Source organism: Coregonus clupeaformis, unplaced genomic scaffold (assembly GCF_020615455.1).
Source record: "Coregonus clupeaformis isolate EN_2021a unplaced genomic scaffold, ASM2061545v1 scaf0096, whole genome shotgun sequence".
NCBI lineage: Eukaryota > Metazoa > Chordata > Actinopteri > Salmoniformes > Salmonidae > Coregonus > Coregonus clupeaformis.
Window position 1 is genome coordinate 638,221 of NW_025533551.1, and position 13,434 is coordinate 651,654.

Below are 13,434 nucleotides of genomic sequence, written 5' to 3' on the forward strand. Positions count from 1 at the left end.
TTTTACACACACCTGGTTCATATCCCCTCATCAGCACCTGTATAAGTGTTCCCTCTGCCCCCTTGTCTTTGTGTGTGATTGTTTATTGTGGAGGTATTTGTATATTATTACTTTATATTTGTATCGCCGGGATATTCACCCTTGTGCCTTGTTTTCTCCAGTGCGCCGTATTTACTGCACTGGGCGGTAGTCATTTAGTCTGCTTGAAATATGTAGGTATTACAGACTCGGTCAGGGAGAGGTTGAAAATGTCAGTGAAGACACCTGCCAGTTGGTCCGTGCATGCTCTGAATAAATGTCCTGGTAATCCGTCTGGCACCACGGCCTTGGGAATGTTGTCCTGTTTAAAGGTCTTGCTCACATCGGCTACGGAGAGCGTTATCACACAGTCGTCCGGAACAGCTGGGGCTCTCATGCATGCTTCAGTGTTGCTTGCCTCGAAGCGAGCATGAAAGGCCTTTAGCTCGTCTGGTAGGCTCGCGTCACTGGGCAGCTCGTCAATGCACTTATTGATGAAGCTGGTGACTGAGGTGGTATACTCCTCAATGCCATTGGATGAATCCCAGAACATATTCCAGTCTGTGCTAGAAAAACAGTCCTGTAGCGTAGCATCCGCATCATCTGATCACTTCTGTATTGAGCGAGTCACTGGTACTTTGTGTTTTAGTTTTTGCTTGTAAGCAGGAATCAGGAGGATATAATTATGATCAGATTTGTCAATTGGAGGGCGAGGGAGAGCTTTGTATGCGTCTCTGTGTGTGGAGTAAAGGTGGTCTAGAGTTATTTTTCCTCTGTCAGGGGGAACTTGCATGTGAGCGTGTGTAAGCCACCGCATGGTTATTTACTAAGAAGTCCTGCTGACAGTCTGTGTGTGTAATCAAGATATCATCAAGGCAAAAACAGCATCAGAGGTTTTTGTGACCAATCAATGAACAAACCAATGGCTGAATGTTATCAAAGTGTGGTTGGTAGGACTTTATCAGGAGTTATCTCAAGCCTATTTGCAATGTGTTTACACAGCAGGAAATGCAGAAGTATTTAATTTTTTGCTATGATCAGCTTGTCAAAAATGGACCGATACAAACTTGAAACCACTGATCATGACAATGGGGTGAAACTCCTGGACAACCGTTGTGATTGTTCATTCCATATTGTCCATTTTACTTTGACCTGTCCTGTTTTTAGGATATGTTGTTTGTAAAAAAAAAACATTTGATTGAGCGCCATTTAGGTTAGGCTATTTGATCTGAGAAACCTGCATGATGTAAAAAGTGTCTGTCTCATTACATTATCATACATTTGATCTCTAGCCTGTAGGCTAAAGTAAAGGCCACATACTCTTTTTACCATATCCTATATCTGCTACATGATTTATGTTAGATTTTTTACAGAACGTTGGTGGAGCACTGCAGAGATGCATCTCTCCAACAGCACCCTGGAGAGGCGCGCTGGGAATGGACAAGCAAGATATTTTGCAACCCTGCCTTTAACAAACTGCTTATCAAAGGGCGGCATCAGCGCTCACCTAAAAAGCCCATATGCCACTGGTTGAGAGAAATTGTCATTTAGGCAGAATTATGTGAGGTTTTATGTGTTGTTGTTGGAGGTGTGTCTTGGTCAGTTTAGCTCAGAAAATGCCGCCCTTGTCAATCTACCGCCATAATCCTGCCTAATGAGTGGGCCGGCCGTGCAAGTAGCATTCATAGAGGACTGAAGCACCTTTAACAGTACGTGATTTAATGTAACCCCTGCCTTCAACTCCTCCGTTCAAAGAGTAACTAACACTGTTCCCTCCAGTGATAGAGAGCTGGGCTGCAGAGTCAGTAATGGGGTCAGAGGTCAGAGAGAACACACACTCACCCTGATGTCCTTATAATGGAAGGCTACGATGAGAATCAGAAGACAACCAGTGGACATGCTGATGGAGCAGTGGATGATAAAGGCGTAGTGGGAGCCCTGGGAATGAAGAGGTGGACAGACAAGATAAAGACATTAAAGGGAGGTTTAAAGTTATTCCAACAGTGCTTCGGTTTTCGATTATTTTCCGTTTGCCGTTTTCCAGAACAGTGTGTTAGTGTTAGCGGAATGCTCTGACCTTCAGCCTCCACTGGCCACGCACACTGATTTGGTGACAACTTTATAATGTGTGAGATACACATGGACACTCACGAACGCACGCACACACTTGGGCGGCATGAGATCAAGTAGGCCAATTGACCTGGCATGATATGAAGTACTGACTTCAAGTGAACCATCAGGTTTTGTAACCAAATAAAAGGAGTATAGGCCTACAAAGCTCTTAGCTGATGCATTAAAACAATCTTTATAAACTAGCAGAGACGGCCCTAGCCACTAAGCGACATAAGCGGAAGCTTAGGGCCCCGCGGCTGCTAGGGTGCCCCCGACCCGAAGAAATAATTGTTTTTTTGTTTGTTGGTTCTTTTAGGAACTCAGTCAGGGTCTCAACTTACTGTTGAGAGTTAGAATAGTAGACTACACAAGGTGCAATTTCAAAATTTGGTTGTGCATCAGCAGTTTTTCTCTTGTTATGTCAGTGACTGACAGTCACTCAATTAGCACGTCAGCTAACTTTTTGTAGATTGGTCTAGCCAGCTATATAAACTAGTAATCATGTAGTCATGGTTGAATTACCAACCGTGCACGCAGGGCATGTGCCCAGGGGCCCTGACCTCCAGGGGGCCCCCATTGATTTTGTTAGACACTCTCACTCAGATATCATATTAATATGGCATAAGTCAGTGCAAGACTCCTCCCCATGGCAAAATGAGTAGAATTGCATGAAATGAGTTATAAAATTGCTCAATCTTCTCTCTGCCCTATGGCGAAATGTGTAAAATTGCAGCAAATGAACTCTAAAACAAAAAAAACACTGTCAATAAAATGTAACTTAGGGCCTCCAAAAGGCTAGGGCCGGCTCTGTAAGCCAGTAACTAACCAGGAGAGAGGTGACATGCTCTCCATGAGGCAAACATTATTTTTTTTTACTTTACCCTGGACTGCAGCAAACCCTAAAGATCATGGTACTTTTAGTTAGATTAAAGAAAAAGGAACAGGATTTGGCTTCTGTAGCTATGAACATAGCCGCAGGAAGTAAGGGTGCTGAGGGTGCTGCAGCACCCCCCGAAAAATCAGAATAAAAACATTTTTTTAAAATAAAAATCAAATATTTTATCTTCACAAAAGTAGTGCACTGGGCCTTTACTAGTATTAGTGGACCGATATTGACATCTGTAGCATGGCATATATTTTTTTCCAGTGTCTCCACTTTGCATAATTAAGAACAGTATCTTGCAGGATTAAATAGTTGTAATTGTAAGAGTTGTTGCCCTGTCTTTTTCTCTGCGATTGCCATTCTAATGGAATCCATAAAGGACAATACCATGATGTGATTATGTAGCTTAGTTAGTAGGCATAGGGCTTGCAACACTAGGGTTGTGAGTTCAATTCCCACAGGGGACCTGTATGAAAATGTATGCACTCACTACTGTAAATTGCTCTGGATAAGAGCGTCTACTAAAATGTAAAAGGAATGAATAGACGTTTCAATTTACACATAGAAATAAGTATTTTAAGAAACTGGAAAACATATATCAAGCAAGTATTTCAGTATTAGATTAACTGTCTGGCACAGATAAATATCAGACTCAAGTTACAAATGTTGGTAAACACTAAAATATAAATAGATTTAGTTTAAATATGTTCACGAATGTAGTGCATTGGGCCTTTACTAGTCCTGTATTAGCGGACCTTCAGCCCAGGCATTGGGCCTTTACTAGTCCTGTATTAGCGGACCTTCAGCGCAGGCATACTACTTCCCGCGAAAATGCGATGATATGTCAACACATCTGATAAGTAGGCTATGAGTGTCTTCATAATTGACCCTGTGAGTAACGATCACTTGACTTCACTGTACTTGAAACGATCGTCTCGACAGTAGGCTAAGTGATAAAAGGTGTGCTGTTTATTGCCATGATGTCCACGCAGGCAACTGATGTAATCTCGATGAAGGTTTTAACGGGGAGTTAATTTAATGATGGGTGGTTGGAGTTTACAGTCTAAAAGATATAATTGCAAATTTTCAGACAACGTTAGGGAAACTTCAACGCATAGAGGTGGTATGGTGTGACGTAGGTTGGCAACGTTGATCGTTTTCCACAATTTCACTTGTAGCATCTGCATCATGTCTAATTTTATCCAAAGCGTAATTGGACTCCACATAAGCGTAACGTTAATTTCACTACATTATTAGACCTATCACATGGCACAGCAGGTTGCTTGCTCCGAGTGTCTAAATTTGTTTTGTAATATTTTCCTTTTGGAAACGGAGTCATTTCAATCCCTTTTGAAACGACCTAATTTGTAGTAACTGTAACACGGGTTGTTTATCCAGGCCTTGGACAGACAGAAAGGCCACCCAAGACCAATGCATGCCAGCATCCATCCCATCAGCCTTCAGACAGACGCTGTGAGTAGAGGATGTGAGTAGAGCCTGAAACATTCATCATAATTCTGAATTAATTATTAAAAGAAAGAAAAACCCCGTTGTTGATCACTTTTGAAAAGGTCTAGTTGATTTGCAACAATGTCCTCGGTGTGCTGTGTTCGTGACAATGGCACACCCAAACAGCTGTTAGGCCGTCGTTAATAACATCAATAATCATTGTCGTTTGTTTTGTTTTTACAGTTACAACATGATGATGTTGTATCGGCTTTACTATAGAAACGCATCCTCTTGGCACGCAGTCAAACCTGGCGCATATAACTTGGGAAAACACAGTGCAGATTTGCAGATGTAACTAACTAGATGGTCACACTCCAAGAGCCCGTTCTGCCTTATCAGTCTGTCATGCTCGCCCAAAGACCTTGACAATCAGCCCAGCCTTAGCCCCCCTTCTCCAGGAGAGGTGAAACTCTTGCATTATTCAAACAGTCTCTAATGAAACACAAATGATGTGGAAAGGTCCAAAATGACCGTGGGCAACCTGAGAAACACTAGCTGTGAGGGGAAACAAATACAATGTGGAAAAAGTACCACAAATAGCTCATTTTCCTCATCCTGCATAACCTGGTTTCCACGGAAAAGTATGCTTAAATACACTGTCATGCAGAGAGGGTATACCAGGCATCTAGCTATTTCTGAGCATCCAGTTGTCTCACTCATCATGCAGCATATGTTTTCTAGAGTTTTGATACAACTTATGCATTTCCAAAAATAATAGTTTGGCAAACTCAAGAGTGGTTTTCAAAATCAAGATAATGTATAAGGAAAAATGCATGGAAACGCCTGCCTGGGTAATTGCCAGATACATCAGCATATGGAGCTGTTTTCAACATGAACTTGCAACATGAACTTCCTCCAGGCCCAGGTACACACTGTGTGTAGGCCTAGTTGCAGGTAGCTTAGTGGTTAAGAGCGTTGTGCCAGTAACCGAAAGGTCGCTGGTTCTAATCCCTGAGACGACTAGGTGAAAAAATCTGTTGATGTGCCCTTGAGCAAGGCACTTAACCCTAATTGCTCCTGTAAGTTGCTCTGGATAAGAGTGTCTGCTAAATGACTAAAAAAAAAAAAAAATGTTTGATCAAGCATGACAATCATATTAATCAAAGAAGACAAAACAGATTGGATCTCCTTTCCCTGAAATCAGCCTGATTTAAACAGACTGACTACTGCACTCAGCAGTTTCACTAAGGGAAACATTGTTTTCACTTCACTTGCCTTTGGATCATTACATGGAGGAATTAGGTCAGCTGTACAGGGGCTACAGCTTGCTCATCTAGCTGTAACTACCTCTAAGTATAGGGACCTCAGATTGGATCTCTTTTCACTGGATGGCCAGGCAGGTATAACCAGGCTGACCGATTGTTTCACTCCATTGTTTTCACTTCACTTGATAAGTGAAAGTGAATTGAAAAAAATGGTGAGTGCAGTGGTCAGGCTGGTTACACCAGGGAAGGAATCACCTACCGCATAGTGTTTAGGTGGTCTGACATTTGCTTGCATCATGTGAGCTGCTGAGAGCCTGTTTTCTACTTATGGAACTGGCACGTGTACTCTAGAACTTCAGTGGGATGGAGTTAAAAATGGCTTGATTGTGTGGACTGACGTTATTATCCACCCTGATCTGTATGTTAATGTTAAGAGACGGCAGTACCAAGTAGTGGTTCTGGAAATAGGCTCATAATCAGAAGGTCACCAGGTTCAAAAATCAGGTGTGGGTTATGCTATTGTGCTGTGATGCAAGTCATGCTTGTTTAAGGGGTCTGTTAATCAAGGAAATGGTTTCGACAAAAATTAGACATGCCGTTCCGTTCTCTTCCTATGAATGGACTGGATATAGTATTTCTGTACGTAGATTAATCCAAGGACATTGTGGTAGAGCTACAGGGCACATGTAGGTTGATAATAGCATTCATGATCTTTATGTTGTATCAACAACACCTGTTTTCTGTCTGTCTGACTGACCTCTTCATGTTAAAGGGATACTTCAAGATTTTGGCAATGAGGCCCTTTATGTACTTCCCCAGAGCATGCTAGCAGTTACCCGTAGACTTCCAGTCATTGCGCTAATGCTAGTTAGCATTGGCTCGTGAAACTACATCCAACTTCCTTCATACTGGACACAGAGACATAAAAATGGTATCCATGAGTTCATCTGACTCTGGGGAAGTAGATAAAGGGCCTCATTGCCAAAATCCTGAAGTATCCCTTTAACATGTTCATGATCCATGCAGAGGTTGATACTCATTTCTCCACACAAGGGGGGTGACATTCACTCATAAAAAAACACAAATAGTGGTCAGTAGGTCTGTGACCTATTCTCAGATAGACTCTCTTTCTTGAGCAGCCTAGTCAGAATACTAGGGCTATACACAGGATATCTGGTTCCCTGAGTTAGTTGCTACTATTCAATGAATTGCTGTGGTGGCCTGGCCAGCAGCAGGTCAGTTGAATCCTGCAGGTTTCAGTTGTATTACATGCTGTTGTTGAGGCCTGCGTTGCTGGTCATTTTATAATTGGTCAGGTGGGGACAAGGTAATTGAACCCTAAAGAGGTCTCTAGCTCACCAAACCAAAGTGGTCCCTGTGCCATCCTAGTGGTGTCAAACAGGTGTAGTTAACGATTAGGTAGAGAATCAATCTAATTTATTTTACAAGGACAACCTTGGTGTTCTCACCACTAGCCTATTCGATAGTAATTTGATAATCATGATGGTATTTGCTGTTCTAAGGGGAATCATATATTGTGAGCTTTCCAAATACAATGTACCACTGACTTTACTCTCTCTTTCTCTCTCTCTCTCTCTCTCTCTCTCTCTCTCTCTCTCTCTCTCTCTCTCTCTCTCTGGCATGTGGCTTTGACAGGTCAACCTGTGTCTTAGACTAAATCACTTTTTTGGCACATGATTACTTGGCTCTTGATTAATCAAAATATGTGAGCTGAGAATTGATGAATCTTCTATATATCCATAATGGCCTGTGCATAGTGGCAATAGTGGCATATGTTTGACCCCTGTCTTTGACCCACTTTGAATGTTATCATTCTGAGGGAAGCCTTGTACTTTTAAGTTCACTGTCTTGATCTAATCATTTTTAAATAGAAACAGCTCTTTCAGTAACTCCCTTTCAACTTGAGTGTTGCAAGACTATAATGTAGGTCCACTTTATTTCACTGAAACTGAAAACCAACAGCAAACAACTTTAATAGCCAGAGATTTGTTTTCATTTCCTTGATAAATGAGTTAGCATGATTATATTTTAAGTCTTGTTGGTAGTTGAAAGTGAATTTTACGGAATGTGAAGTGACCAAAATGACCTACCGATTGGTAAATAAACGGGCACAGCTCCGCGTGCAGTATCATGAGCAGTGTCCCAAGCAGCGCGGTGCCCAGAGCCCAAGCGCACAGACGCTTTTTGTCCTCCAATAACAACTTTCTGTCTCGCAATCTATAAATATTGTCCCCCTCGATTTGAGGCATACGCTTCCCAGGGTGGGACAGTGGCACAGATATCTCCGTCATGTCCACGCCGTTTCTGTTGATCACTCCATCGCAATTGTCAACTTTGGAGTCGAGGTGCAAGTTGCGGGTTGTCATCTCCATGTCGCGTTGGGGTCGGCTGTGGCCGCTCTCCGTGTCGTCCTCCTCTGATGCCTCGTCTTCTCCCTGTCCAGTCTCCCCTCCGTCCGTGCTCTTCCCCGGAGTGCGGGAAGGCATACCACGATGGGCCAACTGTGTCCCAGGTCCTCCTCCTCCTCTCCGTGGCTCATGAAAGTAGCGGAATAAGGACAGTATAACTAACTGTACGCGCTCACCTGAAGACGAACAGCGAACACCTCCACTAGCGGCATGGGATAAACGTACCGCTGACAGTTGATTGGTTGACTGGGGCGCTGTTCTTATTTGCATGGGTTATGAGGATATATGAGAGGGCGCCATAAAAAGTATATCTCACTCTCTCTCTCTCTCTCTCTCTCTCTCTCTCTCTCTCTCTCTCTCTCTCTCTCTGTGTTTGTGTGTGTGTGTGGCTCCTCTGATCATTTCAGATGGTGAGGAGTCAATCACCAATTCAGTTGGACAACCATTTTAGCCTGTCTCTACCTTTTTTAAATCCCATTTTGATGGCCTTTTCAGTGATGTGTCCCATTAATTACAGTACTGATAAAAAAATAAAAAATAAAAATCCAGCAATCCCCATCGAAACAAATTATTTTAACAATACCACAATACTGTGTGCACCCAAAATGCTATTCTGTAGCCTTGTAGAATGAATGAATTCATTTTGGCATTATCAATTGTAAATAAGCTATCACTTAGGCTACCAATTACAAGCATAGTATAGACTAGTACTGTTGTTATTTACCTGTGCATTGACATGGTGAGCCTATTCTCAAACAACACTTTCACAGCTCCAGGGTGACCTCTGGTGGATAAAGGTGTAGGGTGTTTATTGAGATATAGGGACAATGTTATACAGTATGTAGCCAACAATTTATTGTCAGTCAGACCCTTATTTATATGAGAGGGATTTTCAGTCTTTCTTGAACAAAACTGCATGGTTATTATTTTACTATTAATAAATGTCCCATGGAATGTAGACGTCACCTCGTAATTGTTTTATTTTGTTTTGTACTGTGCTCATATGTCTCAACCACTAAACTCTAGAGATCTTTTATCTGTTCCCAACAAACTGATGCAATAAGTCACAATTAGATAACTACCCCCCTCCTTCCCCAGACACCTAAGTAACATTCCTCAAAGTGCCTTGAGCTATAGTGTAGAGTGTATGAAAATGCCCCAATATGAAAATGTATGCACTCACTAACTGTAAGTCGCTCTGGATAAGAGCGTCTGCTAAATGACTAAAATGTAAATGTAAAATGTAGACTGTGTCTCCCCTCCCCCACCCATACATACACACTCAATCCCCATCACCCCCACACAACCTCTCACCCTATTTCCTAGGTTCTGTGCCTGGGAGGAACAGCGTCATGACCTTGGGCCATGTGACGCACTCACCCCACACGGATCCTTCCGATAGGGTATCCTGTGCTGGGCTGCTGCTGACGACATTGTCACTACTCTCACGGCTCTAAGTGACTGGCTGACCGCCTCATAGTGGCTTTCTGCTGGACCTGACCTGCTCTGTATCAGGACCGGACCTGGTCTCTGTATCAGGACCTGACCTGGTCTCTTTATCAGTGTCAGGGAGAGGTTGTGAATATAGGGTTAGGGTTAACTGGTGGAGACTGATTTGATACATACATGGGCCCAAGGCCAACATAGTACACTATATATACAAAAGTATGTGGCCACCCCTTTCAAAGGAGTGGTTTCAGCTATTTCAGCCACACCTGTTGCTGACACGTGTATAAAATCCAGCACACAGCCATTCATTCTCCATGGACAAACATTATTGCGGGTGTAGCGAAATGCTTGTGTTCCTAGCTCCAACAGTGCAGTAATATCTAACAATACACAACAATACACACAAATCTAAAAACTAAAATAATGGAATTAAGAAATACAGAAAAATTAGGACGAGCAATGTTGGAGTCCGGAGTACGCTATATATACAAAGTATATGGACACCCCTTTAAATTAGTGGATTTGTCTATTTCAGTCACACTCGTTGCTGACAGGTGTATAAAATCGAGCACACCGCCATGCAATCTCCATAGACAAACACCGGCAGTAGAATGGCCTTACTGAAGAGCTCAGTGACTTTCAACGTGGCACTGTCATAGGATGCCACCTTTCCAACAAGTTAGTTCGTCAAATTTCTGCCCTGCTGGAGCTGCCCCGGTCAACTGTAAGTGCTGTTATTGTGAAGTGGAAACGTCTAGGAGCAACAACGGCTCAGCTGCGAAGTGGTAGGCCACACAAGCTCACAGAACGGGACTGCCGAGTGCTGAAGCACGTAGCATGTAAAAATCGTCTGTCCTCAGTTGCAACACTCACTACAGAGTTCTAAACTGCCTCTGGACACAACGTCAGCACAAGAACTGTTCGTCAGGAGCTTCATGAAATGGGTTTCCATGGCTGAGCAGCCGCACACAAGCCTAAGATCACCATGCTTAATGCCAAGTGTCGGCTGGAGTGGTGTAAAGCTCGCTGCCATTGGAATCTGGAGCAGTGGAAATGCATTCTCTGGAGTGATGAATCATGCTTCACCATCTGGCAGTCCGAGGGACGAATCTGGGTTTGGCGGATGCCAGGAGAACGCTACCTGCCCCAATGCTAGTGCCAACTATACAGTTTGGTGGAGGAGGAATAATGGTCTGGGTGTCACGATCGTTGACAGATGAAGCGGACCAAGGCGCAGCGTGATAAGCGTACATTCTTTATTTGTGTACACAACACGAACCAAAACAATAAACAAACGATACGTGAAGTCCTAGGTTACAACACAAACCTTTCGGAACAAGATCCCACAACCTAACATGCCACAAGGCTGCCTAAGTATGGTCCCCAATCAGAGACAACGAGCTACAGCTGTCTCTGATTGGGAACCACCCTGGCCAACATAGAAACTAAATGATCTAGAACAAAAACCAATGAAAACTAAACATAGAAAATCCACACCCTGGCTCAACAATTAAGAGTTCCCAGAGCCAGGGCGTAACAGTACCCCCTAAAGGCGCGGACTGCGACCACGCCACACCAACACAACAGGGTAGGGGCCGGGTGGGCATTCCGCCTCGGAGGCGGATCCGGCTCCGGGCGTGACCACCACTCTCTCTCTACCCCCCCATTGCGCCCCTGGTCTGGTCTGGCCCCGCTGGCCGGGAGCTGGACTGGACACCGGTGGAGCGGATTGCTCTGGCTCCGGAGTGGAGCAGCTGACCGGTACCGACCAGGCACCGGTGGAACAGGCACGGACCGTGCCGGACTGGACGACGCCGCACCACTGGCTGGGTGCGGGGAGCAGGAACGGGCCGGACCGGGCTGACGACGTGCACCACTGGCTTGGTGCGGGAGCAGGAACGGGCCGGACCGGGGCTGACGACGCCGCACCACTGGCTTGGTGCGGGGGAGCAGGAACGGGCCGGACCGGCTGACGACGCCGCACCACTGGCTTGGTGCGGGGAGCAGGAACAGGCCGGACCGGGTGGCGACGCGCACCACTGGCTTGGTGCGGAGAGCAGGAACAGGCCGGACCGGGCTGGCGACGCGCACCACTGGCTTGGTGCGGGAGCAGGAACAGGCCGGACCGGGCTGGCGATGCGCACCACTGGCTTGGTGCGGGGAGCAGGAACAGGCCGGACCGGGCTGGCGACGCGCACCACTGGCTTGGTGCGAGGGACAGGAACAGGCCGGACCGGGCTGGCGACGCGCACCACAGGCTTGGTGCGAGGGACAGGAACAGGCCGGACCGGGCTGGCGACGCGCACCACTGGCTTGGTGCGAGGGACAGGAACAGGCCGGACCGGATTGTGGAGGCGGACTGGAGGTCTGGAGCGGAGAGCTGACACAACCCGTCCTGGCTGAATGCCTATTTCCACACAATCTGTGTGAGGCATCAGCACAGGACGTACAGGGCTGTGCACTCGTACTGGCGCTACAGCACGTGGCACTGGCGCAGGATATCCGGGACCGAGGAGGGGTACTCGAGGCCACGAGCGTTGAGCCGGCACACTCCGTCCTGGCTGCATGCCCACCTTAGCACGACACGTGCGTGGTGCTAGCACAGGACGTACAGGACTGTGCCGGAACACTCGCGGCACAGTACGTGGCTCCGCCAACCACCCTTTTAGCCCCCCCAAAAAATTTTCTTGGGGCTGTCTCTCGGGCTTCCTCCTCGGCCGGTACCCTCTGTGTTGCCGCTGCTCCTCTCTGTAGCACGCCTCCACAGTCTCCTCTCCTGCCTGGGCATACACCTTTGCCCATGGCCCTCTGCCCGCGAATATCTCCTCCCATGACCACCATTCGCCCACCTGAGCCATCGCCCTCTTCTCCTCCTGGGCACGCTGCTTGGTCCTCTGGTGGTGGGATCTTCTGTCACAATCGTTGACTGATGAAGCGGACCAAGGCGCAGCGTGATAAACGTACATACTTTATTCAGTACTTAACACGAACAAAACAATAAACGAAACGTGAAGTCCTAGGTTAACACAAAACCTTAACGGAACAAGATCTCACAACCTAACATGCCACAAGGCTGCCTAAGTATGGTCCCCAATCAGAGACAACGAGCTACAGCTGTCTCTGATTGGGAACCACCCTGGCCAACTTAGAAACTAAACGATCTAGAACAAAAACCAATGAAAACTAAACATAGAAAATCCACACCCTGGCTCAACAATTAAGAGTCCCCAGAGCCAGGGTGTGACACTGGGGCTGTTTTTCATGGGTCGGGCTAGGTCCCTTAGTTCCAGTGAAGGGAAATCTTAACGCTACAGTGTACAATTAAATTCTAGACAATTCTGTGATTCCAACTTTGTGGCAACAGTTTGGGGAAGGCCCTTTCCAGTTTCAGCATGACAATGCTGGTGTGGAAGAACTTCACTGGCCTGCACAGAGCACTGACCTCAACCCCATCAAACACCTTTGGGATGAATTGGAACGCCGACTGTGAGCCTGGCCTAATCACCCATCATCAGAGCCCTACCTCACTAATGCACTTGTGGCTGAATGGAAGCAAGTCCCCGCAGCAATGTTCCAACATCTAGTGGAAAGCCTACCCAGAAGAGTGGAGGCTGTTATAGCAGCAAAAGGGGGACCAACTCCATATTAATGCCCATGATTTTGGAATGAGATGTTCGATGAGCAGGTGTCCATATACTTTTATCATGTAGTGTATGTTGCTATACAGTATAGTTGCAAGTGATTCTGGCCTGAGGTAGCCTATAGACTGCTCTTGCGCAAAGACAAATATAAATATTCTCTCAATACACTACTTGTCTGTGTGAAACAG

At 45.7% G+C, this 13,434-nt stretch overlaps 1 protein-coding gene across 1 annotated transcript in view; it reads right to left on the reverse strand.

Moving 5' to 3' along the window:
* LOC121585350 (intermediate conductance calcium-activated potassium channel protein 4-like) overlaps window positions 1–8,234 on the reverse strand; it is a 51,052-nt gene extending 42,818 nt beyond the window's left edge. Inside the window, exons 1-2 of the mRNA XM_041901728.1 lie at window positions 7,839–8,234; window positions 1,861–1,956 (exon numbers count right to left, since the gene is read on the reverse strand). Of these exons, the coding sequence (XP_041757662.1) occupies window positions 1,861–1,956; window positions 7,839–8,234 (492 nt within the window). The remainder of the gene's footprint in view (window positions 1–1,860; window positions 1,957–7,838) is intronic.
* Window positions 8,235–13,434: the final 5,200 nt, after the last annotated feature.